Here is a 17,208-nt window from a genome sequence, read left to right as displayed (position 1 = left end):
CACGGGAGGCAGATATCTAAACCAGATGGGCCCAGGGCCTGTGACTTAAAGGAGGGGGTGCAGAGAAGGATCTACCAGGCAGATGAGTGACTTCGAATTATTTACCCATTCATTCATTCAGGAGGTATGGCTGAATATCTGCCGTGTTCCGGGACTGAGGCTACAGCAGTGAATAAAATGAAGTCTCCTCTAATAATTGTAACCGGGAGGCAATAATAATTGAGCTGGAAAAACACCAGCTAGTGCAGTGAGCTGTCGGAGAGCAGCGCAGGCGTGCTGCTGGTGGTGGGTGGGGTGCGGGGGGCACCCTGCCACGGAGTGTGGGGGAGACCTCCTCGGGGAGGTGTCATTTAAGCTGAGATCTGAAGGGTGGTGTGGGAGGCTCCGGAGATGAGCCCCGCAGGGAGACGGAGGAGCTGTTACTGAGTCTCAAAGGGGGGATGAACTTCGTGTTCTGAGTTGGCAAGGGAGACTGCCGGGCCTGAGGTGCGTGGGGGGGCGAGATGGAGGGGGAGGCAGTGCCAGCCCCTTCCAGGGGCTGCTGGTGGCCGCGGGGCGGGGCTGTGCTGTTGGGTGGTGGGCGGCGGGTCTCCGACCGAGGACCTGGGACAACCCCCGGGAGGCCAGGACTGGAGTCACTGGAAGAAACCCTTTCAGGCTCTGCCTTCAAGGGAGGTTCGAATAGCGAGTCTCATTCATGTTCCCCGTCCTCGCTCCGCAGTCCTCCACACGCCCACCCCAGGAGCGGTGCGAGCTCTTCTCGTGCGTGTCCACGAACTCAGGTTCACGTGAAACTTATTTTCGCCACATCCGAAAGTGCGTGCCGCGGTGGTGGCATCTGTTAGGCGGGGTGTTAAACTGAGCAGGCCACATTCGCAGGAGGGGGAGTCATCTTCTCGGGACGTCAGAGGCGTCACTTGCCGTGGGGTTGGTAGCAAACGTGTGACACTTATTGGAACTCGGGAGAACTGTGCCTCGCACTGCACGGGGCTCGCTGCCTACCTTCTGTCCACGACGTGCCCTTCACCTTGTCAGCAGAACCTCAGGGGTGGCGGTCCGGGAGCCCCACTGAAAATGCCCATCTTCTAGACGCCCTTGGGGACCGTGGTCCCCATGGGACAAGTCTGGCCAGCGTGAGGCAGGTGGGGTGCCCAAGCGAGGTGCTCCTTCCTGCCTAAAAGGGCCAGGCCTGGCCAGGAGGAAGCCTTGCTGCCTGTTCACCTTTCCCCCTGGCACCTGTAGTTATTTGGCAACGCAGCGTTGGGAGTCCCCTGATCTGTTCCAGTATGTCGTTGCAAAACCAGTATGTTGCGTTTAGGACCCCTGTCTTAGAGGCTAAATCCTTCTGTATTTGTGCTGGAGTTAAGCTGCAGGCATAAAAACACAGCTAAGATGATTTGATCAAAAGCACCTCTCAGAGTTCACGGTACGGAAAGTAACACTCCGTGTGTGTGATGTTGCTCCCTTTTCATGACCCAGAAAGATGTCGTCAACAGGTATTTCTTAAACATCCATTTGACGTATACCGCCTGTAATTACAAAGATAATACTTCTTTATGTGCCCGGAGGGACAGAGACGATGACAACAAGGTTCTCATTCTTAGGGACTTGACAATTTCATTATGACAGCCGTGTTTATAAATAAGCGTGACACCCGAGTGTAGGTGGTGCAGCAGGCCCTGGCTGGGCCGGCCCCAGAGAGGCGGGCGCGAGCGGGTGCGGATGGAAGGACTGCGCCCCAAAGCAGGCAAAGCGCACGTTTCGGGGCCTGGCCCCGCACAGGTAGCCTGGGTGCTGCGGTCCCAGAGCCGCAGCATTAGTGCCTGAACTGTTTCTGGAGCATGGGGAGCCCGGGGTTGTAACAGGTGTAGTCCTGTACTGATCTGGCCCCAGGTCAACTCACTCAGTGTTAGCCAAGGCCACGGGACTCAGGTCCGCGGTCACCGGAAGGGAGAGGCCAAGGGACCCAGTGGGAGCCCTGCCGCCGACCTGCATCTTTGTCTGGTTTACTCACCCTGCGCAGCTTCCTTGCTGCGTCCGGATAAACCACGCGAAAGCAACCAGAAGCGTTGCCCTGGAGTAGCGTCTTTGAATAGGCCGGGTGGCCTCTGTGGACTGAGTAAGCGCCCTTTGGTGTTACCAAGGGTTTGAGGATTTGTGAGGAGGAAGAAACGATTCTGGCTGGAGACTTGGTGAAGGAGGTGGCATATGAGCTAGGTGCTGAGAGATGGGTAGCGTTTTGCAAGGTGAAGATGGGAGGAAGGACCTTGCAGGAACCTGGGACAATGGGAGTGATAAAATGCGGGGAGGAGGGCAGGGCTGTTCAGGGAAATGGAGAGCGTGCCGTGTGGCTGAGGGACAGGCCGTGTTCCAGGAGGCAGTGACAGACAGGGCTGGAAAGGGCGTCCAGGCCACGCTGAGAGGATGGGCGTCCAATACATTGCTACAGAGAACCAAGGAAGGTTGTTGAGCCACTATGAAAGCTGTGAGTCAGTGAAATAAGCCTGGCAACATCATCGTGCACGAAGTCGGTGACATCATTGGGAGATCCCTTAAAATGTTCTGGGCGTGGACCGAGCCCATGTGTGGCTGGAGACCAGGACTTGCACTGCACAGTTTTATTATAAGGCTGATTGTCTGGGGCACGGGGGGTGGTGCTCCACAGAGAGGGGAACCATGCATACACTGGAAGGTTTGATTTTGGACAGGTGAGAGAACAGTTCTGTGAACACAGAGGGAAGACGGGAAGAGGGCTGAGGGGCACTGGAAGCTCCGGGGGCAACCCTGCTGCAGGCAACTGAAAATAGGAACTCGGGAGACAGGTGGGGTGGGGGATGAGTCACCTGCACGGAGGTGAGTCAGTGAGTTTGGTTTGTCATTTGTAAGCTTAGTAACACAAATGTAACAACAGGTCTTAAGTATTGAGTACATGACAGATTCAACGAGGAAAGTAGAGATCTAGGAACACTGTGGGGGGGGGGGTGACAAAACAAAACACCGAGATTACTGGTATTTATAGCTCTTGTTCCTTTTAGCAGCTGTTAAGTTCCCAGAAACTAATCCATATCCCGACGTCCCCACTGGCAGGTAGAAGCTGGGACACTGAACAGCCAGATCCTCATAGCCTAGAAGACGAGCAATGCACGAACTGCTGGACTCAGCAGGTCCAGCATACCTTTTTGGGGAGGTGCAGGGCACAAAGCCCTGAACCACAATTCAATTACAGATACTGGTGTTCGCTAACCTAGCTCAAGAACTACAATCGCGGGAGTGTCCCCGAGGCGAGGTACGGCTGTACCCCGGGCAGAGGCCTCGGGGCGGTAGGGGAAAGGTAAAAGGCGGGGACGTCGCGAGCTGCTGGAGAAGGAAGGGACAGTCGAGGGCACAGCTTCCGCATGGAAGCTGGCTGTCGTCATCAGGCATGCCCGCCCGATGGCTCATCGCCCCTAACAACTGCAAGGCCACTCCGAGCCCGCCGGCCCGGAAGCAGGGGCGGGGTCACGAGCACAGAGCTCGGGCGCGGAAAAGCCCGTTGGGAGGGGCCGGGAGAGGACTCCTCCCGGGAGAACTACAGTTCCTAGGGTACAGTGCGGCCGCGAAGCCTCGCTCCCGGAGCGCGGCCGGGAGAACGGCGGCGTGGGACCCGTAGTCCGAGCCCTTCGGCCGCGCGAGGGAGACTCCAGTGGGGAGAGGCACGGGGATTGGCTAGTCGAGTTCGAGTCCCGCCCACATCTGGTGACACTCGTCGGCGGTCTTGCTACTTAAGGCGCCGTGGCCTCGTCCGCCCCGCCTTAGCTCCAGCGCTAGAGAGAAACATGCATCGTTTCCGATCACAGCTCTTCACGGGGATTTCTGCAGCCACCAGCGCCCACTCTCATCCACGCCGCTTCTCGCCCCTGTTGTTATCTGAAGCCTCGCCTCTCAGCCGCCCGCCGCATAGACGCACAAGTAGAAAGTGCAGCTCCATCGGCTGATCCTCGCTAAGCTCCGAGTCTGGGCGGCACCGGGCGTCCCACGATGCCGAAGAACAAGAAGCGGAACACTGTCCACCGCGGTGGCAGTGCCGGCGGCGGCTCAGGGGCAGCAGCAGCGACGGCGGCCACAGCAGGTAAGGAGGTATCCCCGCCGCCGGTATCCCGGTCGCCGGCCGGTCCGGCGAGTCTTTCCCCCTGGGGCATGGTGGGAGTTGTAGTTCTTTCTCTCCCAACGTGTGCGTCGGGAGGTCGCTTGGCCGGGCTAGCGAACTACAATTCCCAGCGTGCTCTGGTAGCCGCACCTCGCGCGATTTTGATCTGGCTTGCGAACCGAACTCTTGGGCTCTGGCGGTGGGGGTGGGGAGGTTGGCGAATGGGTCCTTGGGCCGGAAAGCCGGTTGGGGACGGAGTAACGCGCTCCTGGGCGGGAGGGGAACTGTCCTCGGAGACCAGGGTCTGCTCCGGAGCTCTCCCTGGCCGAGGATGGGACCGAACTCGGAGTGCGTCCGTGCTGTCACCCGTCGCTTCTCACCGCACCCCCCCCGCCCCTTCCGCAAACATGGAGTTCTCGGGAATGCCAGACGTTTGCCGGGTTTGGACGGGCTGTGCTGTCACGCGGCCCGGGCCTCGCGCGGTGGCGGGGTGACGCAGAGACGCCCATGTGGCATTCCCTTCCGCTCCCCTCCTGCGCGCCCCGCGTGGCCCCCCGGCCGGGCGGAGGCGGTGGAGTGTGGGGGCCACCGTTCCAGCCCAAGCTTTGCTCCCACCCCTAACTGGCACCTGTGAAATCCCGAACCCCCGCTCCACGGCGACCAGTGGAGGCGACCTCCCCGTCCCCTGGGCAGAAACCACGTTCTCCTTTGTGCTCTAGGTTCTCTGCTCAGAGCCCAGGATAGGAGGTGGTGGGGAGCTCAGGTTGCAATTAGCCAGAAGTTAGGTAGTTTTGTGTCCTGGCTGCGAAGTTGAAGCATTTCCAGGATGGGTAGGTGCTTAACCGAATTCATCATTCTCTGCTACTAATTACACAGTTAACACGAAAGGACTTCAAAACGAAAGCCCTACGAGACACTACACTAAACTCATTTCATTTGGTAATAGTTCTGAGATTTTGAAGTTAAGTATTGGAATATCCTCAGGTTATCATCACATCGGAAAAAGTCATTAGGCATTTGTCAACACAGTTGCCACTCTGATCCTCTGAGCGATGCACCGTCGTTCATCAGAAAGTCGTTCATCAGAAAGCACACGCCGGTTTTCTTGTTGCAGGTGATTGGAAACTGACATTTTACAAGCTTTGCTAGAGGATTTCTAGCAGCAGGAAAACTTGTGGCCGTGCACTAAGCATTAAGTGATTGATAATAGGAATAAACTCATTTTTTCCCTTTTCTTTCTCTCGTTCTTTATGTTGGTTGGATGCTCTTGATGTTCCTGAAGCTCATTCTTGACTATCAGAATGTGAAATAGTTTGTTTTGGCATCTGGTTACTCTGTGTGAATTGAGGATCCCTCTTTACCTTTAGCTAACTAACCTTTTGTTGATGAAATGAAGAAATAGCAAGCTAAAGAGATTTGAATATTGTAATGGTTGTTGCTAATGGCCTTCTGGAAAAACAAACAGCCTGTATTTCCTGCTGAAGCTCCCTGTCGGTCCCTCTTCCTTATGGCACTTAGCACAATAACCTCGGGGAGCATCCGGAGCCCGCCTTTTAATTTTTACCCTATTCCTGATTTTACCAGTCTGGCAGCTGCTGCCTTGTTTATTGTTCTCAGCAGAAATGGTATATCTAACCACTGTATTTTAGCACATATAAGAAATTGGAAAATCATTAATTAGTTTATAAAACTGTACTGCTTTGAGTATCTTTGGAAGTTTACACTGGAACTTGCTAACTCTGATTTGGTTCCATGCTAATATACTTACTACTTACTCAAAAAATAGATGAATAAATAATAGTTGAGTTGAAGAGATGGTAAATTGTCCAACACTTATTTTAAAAGCCACTCACCTTACTGGTCTTTTAAAAATGACATCTAGAAGAAATAGGATTCAGATGAGATCTTTACATGAACAACAAAAAGATAACCACTTCTGTTACTCCAACGACTTTTCCATTTAAATTATTTTCTGAGTTAGTGTAGGGCTGTAGGAAGCTAATAAAATTGATCTTATATGCAGGTATGCATACTTGTAATCGTGCTTAATTTGAAAACTGTTTTTAGGAACAGCATAGCCTTGTTAGTAGGAAAGTCTTCTAAGAAATAAGGACTTCGTGGGTGGAGTTCCGTGTCATCAGTGGCACTTGGCCTCACTTGGTGGGTGAAGGCCACTGAGACATTAGGCATTCAGACTGGGTTCTGTCTCTGGATTTCTTTTTTTAAATCTCTTTTCCCTCTAAGTCTTGGGAAATCATTGAAATGTAAAGAAGGGAGCCAAAAAAAACCCTGCATAGGAATATTCTTGACAGCTCAGAAATAGGCTGAATATGAAGAACAAAAACTGTTAATTGACTGGTGTGTGAGTGTCAGCAGGGTAAAAGTCAAAAGTCAGTCAGATTACGGCTGTTGCCATGACTTCAAACCATGGGAACAAACACGGACAGACCCGGAAGCAGAGTGTGATGTCGTGGGTTTTTGTTTGTTTGTTTGTTCATTCTTGTCCAAGCACCCCGATGAAAAAGCTTGGGGATCTCGGCCTCGTGGCTTGTTTTTTATGCTTTCCTGCTTCGACGGCACAGTGCATTCCATGTAGACGGCAAGCACGCTTGAGGGCTGCTTGCTTCCAGTGTTGATATAAAAATCGCTTTTCTGTTTTGATTTTCTTAAAAAGGACCACTCCCATTTTAAAATAACACAACAGCAATAGACTTAAACTTACAGGATTAAAAAAAAAACCTTACTGCAGTAAATGCCACAGATTTCTAGAGTATGGGGCATGGTGATATTTGACAGTCTTCGATTTTTGTTTTTTTATCTTCACCCGGGGACATTTTTTTTTTTTTTCATTGCTTTTAGAGCACGAGAACTATCGATGTGAGAGAAAAGCACGTATTAGTTGCCTCCTGTATGCACCCAGACTGGGGATTGAACCCGCAATCTAAGCATGTGCCCTGACCGGGAATCTAACCTGTAACCCTTTGGTTACAGGATGATGTTCTAACTAATGGAGCCACACTGGGCAATCTTTGATTTTACTGATAAGGAAACTTGGGCTCAGAGGTAAACCAGGTGACTCCGGGTCACTTTTGGATGGACCTTGGAACTTAGAAATTTAACTCATTGCTCAATGTGTAATTCGTGTCTGGGCAATCCTGCTATTAATGAAATCCCTACAGAAAAACAGAGATGAGAAATGAGAGTGGCTTGGAATACGGATTTATTAGTTCAGTTAATGAAGTTGACAGATTCTAGTTATAAACGGAGATCTCATTTTTCAGTAACAGCACTGGTATTTTTTAAATCACTGCATACATTAGAACCTTCCTTTGCTGCCAAATACCAAAACTTCTGGGTTTTTTTGTTTTGTTTTAAAAAACACCTTTTTTTTTAAAGATTTTATTTATTTATCTTTAGAGAGGGAAGGGAGGCAGAAAGAGAGAGAGAGAGAAACATCAATGTGCGGTTGCTGGGGTCATAGCCTGCAACCCAGGCATGTACCCTGACTGGGAATCGAACCTGCCACGCTTTGGTTCACAGCCTGCGCTCAATCCACTGAGCTACGCCAGCCAGGGCTAGTACCTGATTTCTTAAATAGGTTTTGGGGCTTTGTGGCTGGGCTTCCCTGGAGTCGATGCTAAATCCCCCAGTTAAGCATCCGTGTCCGTGGCAGCCACACCACTCACCTCCGCCTCCGCCTTCCCGACAGGTGGCCAGCACCGGAACGTGCAGCCGTTCAGCGACGAGGACGCGTCCATCGAGACCATGAGCCACTGCAGCGGCTACAGCGACCCTTCCAGCTTCGCCGAGGACGGTAGGACTTGCCCGTTTCGGTCTGCAGCTTCCGGCCAGAGGCTGCTGCGGGGGGAGGGACTCCTGTAGCCAAGGAGCACAGGGCTGTTGGCTGCGTGCCCCGCGCCTCCCGAACGCCTCCCGAACTGACGGTCCCGTGGGTGGGTTTCTGTCGTTGCCCAGGACCGGAAGTCCTGGAGGAGGAAGGAAGTCAAGAGGACTTGGAGTACAAGCTGAAGGGCCTCATCGACTTGACCCTGGATAAGAGGTGGGAGGCCCCGGAGACACTCTGCGTCGTCTGTGTGATACGTGGCGTTTTAAAAGCTGGATCTGTTTGCTTTGGGCGTGGAAATGTTTCTTGTGGGTCGGAAGGTGCCGTAGAATGTAGATTAATGGACTTGGGTTACTCATCGTTCCAGCCTAGCAGCACAGAACTGGGTTTGATTGTACAGCAGAGGCGGGTTTGCGGAAGTGAAAGTTAGTCTGCAGCTAGAAAGGACGGCTGAACTTCGCTTTCAGCCTCTCGGTCACCGGTGGTGTTACGGACATGAAAAAATACCAAGTTGTTTCACTTCCCAGTAGCTCTAGGGCTGACTTAAAACAAATGGAATTGAACAGCTCAGAGGACGAAAACAAGGACTCTGTCTAGGCTTTTGTGGTGTTAAAAGCAGGGGTGCGTTTGCTTTAAAGAGAGAAGGCGATTGTGTGTGATACAGGAGAGCGCCTCTTGCATGTTGAAACTAAGATGCTGTGCAGTTCGAAGTTGCGGTTTTTAAACTCTGTGAACAGAAAAATGCTGGGATGTGAAGCAGCTTAAAATCTTCTGTGTAATGAGGTGAATTGTAGATGAAAATTGTATTATCAAAAAGTATTTAGAGCTTGATGACAATTAGATTCATAAATCTATACACATAAAAAAATTGAGGGGGAATAAGCTCAGTTTTCAGGAGGCCAGCGCCTTGTCCGTTAGGTCACCGGGGCTTCTGGAAATAAGCTAAGTTTTTAAAAGTCATTGATGGGTCTTCTTCCGCTTACGTTTTGTTTCCAACAGTGCGAAGACAAGGCAGGCCGCTCTGGAAGGTCTCAAAAACGCACTGGCTTCGAAGATGCTTTACGAGTTCATTCTGGAGCGGAGAATGACCCTCACGGACAGCATCGAGCGCTGCCTGCGAAAAGGTAACTTCCCCGTGTCCGAGCCCCGGGCGCAGAACCCAGAGGGCGTGTGCTGCCTGCTCTGCACCTCTCCTCCTGGGGGCTCCCTGGAGGTGGAGTTCGCCCCACGGCTGTGAGCGCCTGAAATGCTGGGGGTGGGAGCTTGGGAGTGCACGTGTCCGTGAGTGTGAGCACGATTTGGAAGGCCTCGGCCAGAAGCGCCTTAGTTTCTGCTCCGGTCCGGCCCTGCCCCAAGCCAGGTGTCCGTCTCCGTTTTGCCGGGGAGGCAGGCGGTCTCCTTCGGCGTCACTGGGTGGAGGTCGCTCGGCCCGGGAAGCTGTGGTGGGTCTGGGATTCGAGCGCGGTCGTCGGTCGCGCTGGGTCGTGGCTCCTGTCACAGCCTGGAGCGGGCACCGGATGCGCATTGCGGGTTCCAGAAGTGGTGGGACGTGTTTGGAAGCGGAGCAGACTTGGGGGACCGCGGCCTTCGCGCGCTGGTCTACCGCAGGGGCTTCACGGCTGCGCCCGCCTCTGTTCCAGGGAAGAGCGACGAGCAGCGGGCGGCGGCGGCCCTGGCGTCCGCGCTCTGTGTCCAGCTCGGGCCCGGGATTGAGAGCGAGGAGGTTCTGAAGACGCTCGGGCCGGTCCTGAAGAAGATAATCTGCGACGGGACCGCGGGTGCGCAGGCCCGGCAGACGGTGCGTCCGCGGGTTCCGAGTTGGGGGGCGGGCTGGGGCGGGGCCCCGGGAGGCGGGAGGGAGTGTCGGGGGCGCTGGGGCAGCACGAGGGCGGGAGGGGGGAGGAACGGGCCATAGGGAACAAGGAGAGCCCGCCCACCCCAAATCCTGTGTGCTGGGGCGCGGGGGTCAGAGCGGCGTAAAGTGTGGATGATGGGGCGCTGCTTTAGGTGAGAAGTTTGAGGGCGATTATTTACATTTTAGGAGCTTTCTGCTCCTGGTTACTTGTTTTTGGAAGCTGACTTTTTTTTTTTTACAAGTTTCCTTAATGGACTCTATTAAAAGAAATGATTTTAAAAGCTTAAAAATCTATAGCAAACCTAATGTTTTAAAGGTTTTTAACAGAAAGAGTGTTGTTCTTTACATCGAACGTCCGAACTTCATCCCTGTCTCTGAGCTGGAGTTTGAAACGGCCGGCCACGGGGTGGGCGGGGCGCGCGGAGCGGAGGAGGCAGGGGCTCCGGGGACCCGCTCTGGGCTGGGGCTGGGGCTGGGGCTGGGGCCGGGCTGGGGCTGAGACCCCACTCCGCTTGCCTCTCGATCCGGGCTCTCGCTCTCCCGTCAGGACCGCATGCGCGGCCTCCGGCGCAGTTGTGCGGAACGGGAGCCGCGGGAAGGCAGGGAGTGGGGCGATGAGCACGGGCACTCATGGGCGCGTCCCCTCTCTTCTCCGTGTAGTGCGCCACCTGCCTGGGCGTGTGCTGCTTCATCGCCACCGATGACATCACGGTGAGTAGCCCGCCCGTGACCACCGCCGCCCTCGCGGCCCTCGCGTCTCTGTCGGCGGGGCCCCTCACCCCCCCACCCCTCTCGCGCACCAGGAGCTGTACGCCGCCCTGGAGTGCTTGGAGAGCATCTTCAGCAAGTCCTGCCTCCCGGAGAAGGACGCCCACCTGGTGCGCAGTGGCCCGGGCGCGGGGCTGCACGTCAGCTCGCTTCTCGCCTGGACGCTCCTGCTGACCGTCTGCCCCATCGGCGAGGTGAAGAAAAGGCTAGAGATGTGTGTATTCTTTGAGTTTCCCATTCCACGAGCGCGTTCGCGGTGTCGCTGTGTGTGGCCGCGCGGTGGTAACAGCTGACTGCCGCCCCCCAGGCATTTCCACAAGCTGCCCGGCCTGCTGTCCTCCGAGGACGTGAACCTGCGCATCGCCGCCGGGGAGTCGCTCGCGCTGCTGTTGGAGCTGGCCCGCGGGGTGGAGAGCGTAAGTGTCCGGTGACCCCGGGGGCTGCCCTTCCGTCACCTCCCTCGCCGCCGGGAAGGACGGGGCGGGAACGCCGGAGCCCGCCAGCTGGGAGCCCGCTGGTCCCTGGCCTGCGCCTGGGCGGGCGGCGGTGATAGCACCGCTGTCGTCTGTTGTCACCAGCCGGGCGGGGTCGGGAGAGCAGCGAGGAGTGAGGTCCGCCCCGTGGAACAGTCCCCAGAACCAGAGTTCGGGGCGCTCTGCTGCGCGGGCGGGCCCTGCGTCTGGCTCGTCTGCGGGGACTTTGCGGGGACTTACGGGTACCACGGGGCGTGTCCGAGTGCCCGGTGGTACCCGTAAGACGAGGGGCGGAGCTTGGAGTCGGCTCGGGTTTGGGGTCCGAGGCGTTTAGTCGCTGGGTTTGCGTTTGAGCGGCTCCCGGAAGCGCATGGCCCAGGAGACGGCCTGGGCTGCGCAGCCCCCCACCCCCCACCCCAGCGCGCAGGGCCCCCTGGCTCTCGGGCGGCCCCCGCAGCCATGTTCCAGGCCTGGCGCTGAGGGTCCTGTGTTGTGGGAACCCCGCGTCTCAGGCCGACGGGACATTTCGTCACCCGATGGTGGCCTCTGTTGGGAATCTTGGGTTATTCACTAGACGCTTTTTAATTTAAGGAGAAGGACTGTGTTTCCAGAAGGAAACTTCTGCAATGAAATGATTGAACAGTGAATAATTTCAGCTGGGATTTTAGCACACGTTCTGGGTTGCCTTTGTCCTTCACTTTCCGTCCTAGGCCTGTGTTTAAAAATGTCTGGGCTCGCCCTGGACGGGTGTCTCCATTGGGGTGTCGTCCCGCACACCAAGAGGTTGTGGGTTTGAGCCCTGGTCGGGGCATGTGCAGGAGGCAGCCGATGCCTATCGCTCTCTCTCTCTCGCCCCCTTCCCCTGCTTCTCCTCCCTTTCCATAAAAAATCAATAAACATATCCTTGGGTGAGGATTAAAAAATGTTTAGGCTGTTAAAGTTTGTATCCGGGAAGTGTCTTCCCCCCTACCTGGTTTTGAAGGACAGCAGGTAGGAATGAAAAGCAGGTCATTAGTGCCGCCAGCAACTAGTGGTTCTCCTGGTGAGAGAAACTGGACTCCGTGTGGCCGTTGGCTTCCTGGTACTGAGCTGGTTAACAGCTCCCTGCCCTCAAGGCCCAGGCCCCAGGCGTCCCCAAGAGTGTTACATTGGACCTGAGTCCTTGTCACAAAGATGAATGGCTTTTAATCTAGAATGGAGTGTCTCACTTGCTGTTTTGGTTAAGGAAGCGGGCTCTGTGGAAGGAGCGAGTGAGGGCCGTTCAGAAACGAAACCAGGGCCGATGAGCGCACAGGAGGTTCACCCGGGGGCCCTCGTGGCGGCGAGAGCGCGGCGTGGAGTCTCCCAGAGCCTGTGGCTGACGTGGCTGCTCCGTGATCTCGCACCCGGGGCACCTGGCCGCGTGACGCGCCGGCTGGCACTGCTCCGGGCCGGCCGCCGGGCCTCCCCAGGCGCGCTGCCGCCCTCGTTGGCTCCAGCAGAGGCCGGGGCGGGGGGACACCCGCACCACACTGAGCCCCGCCGCCTTCCCCTCCAGGACTTCCTCTGCGACGACATGGACTCCCTGACGCGGACGCTCCGGGCTCTGGCCACGGACGGGAACAAACACCGGGCCAAGGCGGACAAGAGGAAGCAGCGCTCGGTGTTCAGGGACGTGCTGCGGGCCGTGGAGGTGAGCCTCTCGGCCGGGCCAGACTGCACGGCGGCGCCTTTCATTGACTGAACTTCACCTTTGACCCAAATAATTTTCTCATTTTGACACCGAGCGGCTTTTTAACAACAGAAGTGAAGGCTTGTATTTTTCCAACAGAGCACATTTTAATTCTGATGTGTAAAGGTTCTCTTCTACTAGGTTTAACAAGTCAAAGACTTTCCTAGTGGTAGAAGTGCATCTCACCAGGGTACTGGGCCGCCCTTCCAGCAGCAGTGCTTAGCACGCACGTACCTAGTGTGGTGCCTTCTGTGAGGAGTAAACTGTTGCCTGCACCCGCTACCTTTACGGTGCTAAACACTGAAATACCAAAAATCCAGCTTTTTAAGATTGCTTACCTTTGTTAAATCTGACGCTGGAACCCCTTCTGTGGGCCTCCGGCCTGCTTGGGCCGGCCTGGCAAACACTGTGATTTGGAAACCGCTGGGGGTTGCGGTGCGCGGCGCCTGTGCGCTGGGGGATAAAGGCAGCCCCACCCCGGGGACCGGAGGCTTTGGCTGTGTGTGTGTGTGTGTGTGTTCAGGTAAAGGTGTTTCTTGGATATAAAGGGCGGTTCTTTTTAATAAGTACCTCACCAAAGCGTCATCCACCCTGACGTGCTAGTGAGATGAGGACGGGAGTTAAAACCCAGATGCTCAGCCCCGCCCAGAGTGACGGGGTGGGGGGAGGAGCCGGCCCAAGTGGGGGCAAGGCAAGGGGGGAGGGGCAGCGTCTCGCTCCGTGGCTGGAAGGGGGAGAGTGGGTGCCTGGACTGGTTTGTTTCGAGGCCAGGGACAGTTTATGGGAGAAGCCACAATGGAGAAAGGGACATTGGAAAGTGCAGGGAGGCCTGGGGGCCCCCGGTGGTTAGTTACAGGGCAGTGATTAGCCCTGAATCGGGTCCGGTTTCGGAGCCCAGTGCTGAGGGTGCAGATGGGTTCCGAGAGTTCTTTGCTGGCGTCTCGGCGTCCTGCTGGCTGATTGGTGGGTCTCTGCACCACTGTGGCAGGCCCAGGACTGAGGGCGCCTCGCAGGCCGGCCCCGTCCCATCTGACCACCAGTGAGGTGCAGGGTAGACCGCCCTTGTTGTGGGGAAGGGGACAGCCCAGCCCCCCGAGAGTCACATCGGTGGAGTCTCGAGTACCTGTCGTTTCTGCTCCACCGTGTGCTGTGTCTGCTGGGGGGGGGGGGGGCTCCTGCCCCACGAGTGCCACCGCCTGTTTTGTCCACTGTCCCTGTGGCAATGGGCTCTACTCTGCCTGGCTCCCCCTCCGTGTCCGCGACTCCTCCAAGAGCGGGCGGCCCAGGTTCTGGCCCATTCTGCCGACTTCCCCGTCCTTACGGGAAACCCCTCGCTGTGTGCATGTCTGGTGGCCCTTCCGACGGCCCCTGGGCCCCCCCTGCGGTCACACTGCAGACGTCGTCCCCTGGTGCGGCCGGTCCTCGTCTGGCACCTGAAGCTCGGGAGTCACCTCTCCCTTTCTCCGTTAGCCTGCGCTGGGCCCCGCCCCTCCGGGCGGGTCTGTCCGCTGACCTTCCCTCACTTCCTAGACCATCAGTCCTGCCCCTGGCTGCTGGGGCGTCCCTCCGACCTGTCCTGGGACCTCCTCTCCCCTCCCTGCCCCCCCAATTCTAGGCCCATGCAGACTCCTGACTTGTACTTTCAGTTTGTGGAGTGCTGTTGAGGTTCAAAAACCCGCGACAGTGTGGTTTCGCCCTTAATATGCACCCGACTGGGCTCCGTCCCCAGTCTGCTGCAGCCGGAGGAACCCTCCATCCGGACGGGGCGCCGCGCAGGCTACCGCGTCTCGGTGTCAGGCAGACCGTCTTGTTCACTGATCTTAACGTGCGTGCTGTGTGCGTCCTTCTAGAAACTGTGCTCACGTCGCGTCTCCTTAGCCTTTTCTTTCCTCTCACAACTTCGGTCTTTCTGTGGGCTAGGAGCGGGATTTCCCAACGGAAACCGTGAAGTTCGGCCCCGAGCGCATGTACATCGACTGCTGGGTGAAGAAGCACACCTACGACACGTTCAAGGAGGTCCTGGGCTCGGGGCTGCAGTACCACCTGCAGGTGAGCGCCGGGGCCCCTGCCGCTGCTGGGAGCGGGGCTGCGGGTGTAGCTCGGACGGGCTGTGACGTCAGTGGGGTGGACGGGGTGCTGTCGGCAGGACGCAGGCCGGCAGGTTTACTTCCGAGGGTGAAATTAGGTGAAACCGAAGCCAGCCCCTCGGTCCGCATTGTGTCTTGGTGCGGGGAGACGGGTGCCAGGTCCCTCGGGTCCCGGGCGCTGGCGCGCAGCGGTCCCCCAATGAGACGCAGGACACGGCGACCTGAATCCATGCTCACACACCCCTCGTAACTCCTGCGGTCGGGTTTCTGCGTGGGGGCGGGGCGGGGGGGGACGCCGGTGTTGAAGGCCGAGCCTCACCGCCTTTTTCTTTCCCCAAAGTCAAACGAATTCCTTCGCAACGTGTTTGAACTCGGACCCCCGGTGATGCTCGATGCGGCGGCGCTTAAAACGATGAAGATCTCTCGTTTCGAAAGGGTGGGTTTCACCGTGTGTGTTCAGCAGACCCAAAGGCCCCGCTGCAGAGCCCACCCCGAGCAGGGTCGGCTGTGCCTGGGGCGTCGGTTCTTCACGACTCAGACCCGGAGCCGCGCACTGAAAGTGCGGGCGCTGCACTGCATTGCGGGCTGGGGGGAGCGGGGGTCGAATGCGGGCTTTCTGCTCGTACCCTGTGATCCTGACAGGAATTATGTTCACTTTTGTTTAATTGGTATTAACATAGAACCTCATGTTTTGGGTTTTAATTTTATTTATTTATTTGTTTATTAGAGAGAGGGGAGGAAAAGGAGAAGGAGAGAAACATCAATGTGTGGTTGCCTCTTGCCTGTCCCCCAACCGGGGACCTGGCCCGCAACCCAGGCTTATGCCCCGAGTGAGAATCGAACCGGCGACCCTTTGGTTCTCAGGCCAGCACTCAATCCACTGAGCCATACCAGCCAGGGCTTTTTGTTTGTTTGTTTTTGACAACATAGAGATTTTTTTTTTTTTTGCATCAGTTTATGATCTGACTTTTCCTAGATCAAAGTCAGTGCTGATGTACCTTTTTCCCCACTGGAATTTTCTTAATATAAACAAACACTAATTTCCGTTAATACGTACATGTGTTAATTCCCCCTTGTTCTCTTTGTATGTGTGTGTTATAAGCATGTAAAGTGTTTCTAGGGTTGAGTTAGTTCATTTCTCTGCTTTGTGGTTTTTATTTATCTTTTAAAAATTTTTGGTAAGACCGTCTTAAGCCTCTGTGAGTTACGGCCGTGTCTCCCTTCCCTTCCTTGCAGCATCTGTACAATTCCGCAGCCTTCAAAGCCCGAACCAAAGCTCGAAGCAAGTGCCGGGATAAGAGAGCGGATGTTGGAGAATTCTTCTAGATTTTCAGCATTCGAAGACTACTTTCTAACTTGCGATTTCTTTTCTTTTGTAACTTCTAATGTATTTAAACTCTAGACGGTTTTTATCTTGGGTCGACACGGATAGCTTTTGTAGCAGGGGTTGTATAGTACTTATAATTTAATGTATAGTATTGCAAATGATGAGTTCTAATGGTCTCTGTAAGTATCAGTAAACCATGAACAAAGGGTCATGTTTTCTATTTATGAAGAGAGCAGAAATACGGTGTTTCATGATAAGAAAACTGTTAGCCAAGATGAAATATACTATTGTTGTCAGATATGTTGATTTAATGATATAGATATTACAACGTATTTAATTTAGGGTCTTAGACAAATGAGATGGATACAATTTTGGGAGCTATTTCTTCTGGGAAAGCTGCTATGTTTTTAACTCTACGTAGAACCTAACGATTTTAGTTTTGTCACTTGGATCAACAAAGGGAATTCTGCCACAAGACCTTACAGCCACACCCCCAGGCCACTCAGCCCGCCCGCGGGAGTCCCGTGCGAGCTGGGGGGTCGCGAACCCTGACCTCTGAGGGTCGTGACACGAGTCCCGTCTGTTGTAAGACCTGTGCTCTTCATTTGGAATAAAGATCTTTTCACACCACAACTGTTTCTTTTCTAACAGAAGACGCATTCACGGGTTGGGAGTCCAGGGCCAAAATGACGGAGTTGGGTAGGGAGAGGGGGACAGAACCGTGTGTTTGGGAAGGTGAAAACAGATGGGAAAGTGTAGCAACGTGTCCTTGGGGTTCCGGTTGCCGACTTTTAAGACACTTGCTGCTTGGCTGCCCCACGAGGTGGTTCTTCAGTTTTTGAAACATCATCAGCCACGAGCGTCCGGCCTGCGGCCCAGGGTGGCTATGAATGCAGCACAACACGAGACTTTAATGTACCGAAAACCTTTTTTTATTTCTCTCGTCAGTTTTCGTTAGTGTTTGTATATTTAATGTGTGGCCCAGAGATGCTACACGGTCGGGCACAAGCATTTTGA

The 17,208-nt window shown here is 55.2% G+C and overlaps 1 protein-coding gene across 1 annotated transcript; it reads left to right on the top strand.

The window, feature by feature from the left end:
* The first annotated feature begins 3,035 nt into the window (after positions 1 to 3,035).
* Positions 3,036 to 16,821, top strand: IFRD1 (interferon related developmental regulator 1). The gene is made up of 12 exons (XM_045828472.1): positions 3,036 to 4,108; positions 7,836 to 7,940; positions 8,102 to 8,186; positions 8,970 to 9,094; positions 9,611 to 9,768; positions 10,486 to 10,536; positions 10,629 to 10,807; positions 10,901 to 11,009; positions 12,604 to 12,738; positions 14,698 to 14,826; positions 15,205 to 15,300; positions 16,101 to 16,821. The coding sequence occupies exons 1-12, from the start codon at positions 4,018 to 4,020 to the stop codon at positions 16,188 to 16,190; spliced, it is 1,353 nt and encodes a 450-aa protein (XP_045684428.1). The 5' UTR covers positions 3,036 to 4,017; the 3' UTR covers positions 16,191 to 16,821.
* The last annotated feature ends 387 nt before the right edge of the window (positions 16,822 to 17,208 follow it).

The sequence above is a fragment of the Phyllostomus hastatus genome, unplaced genomic scaffold (genome assembly GCF_019186645.2).
Source record: "Phyllostomus hastatus isolate PE091 unplaced genomic scaffold, TTU_PhHast_1.1 phas_scaffold_78, whole genome shotgun sequence".
Lineage (NCBI taxonomy): Eukaryota > Metazoa > Chordata > Mammalia > Chiroptera > Phyllostomidae > Phyllostomus > Phyllostomus hastatus.
This window is presented reverse-complemented; position numbering and strand designations above follow the sequence as displayed.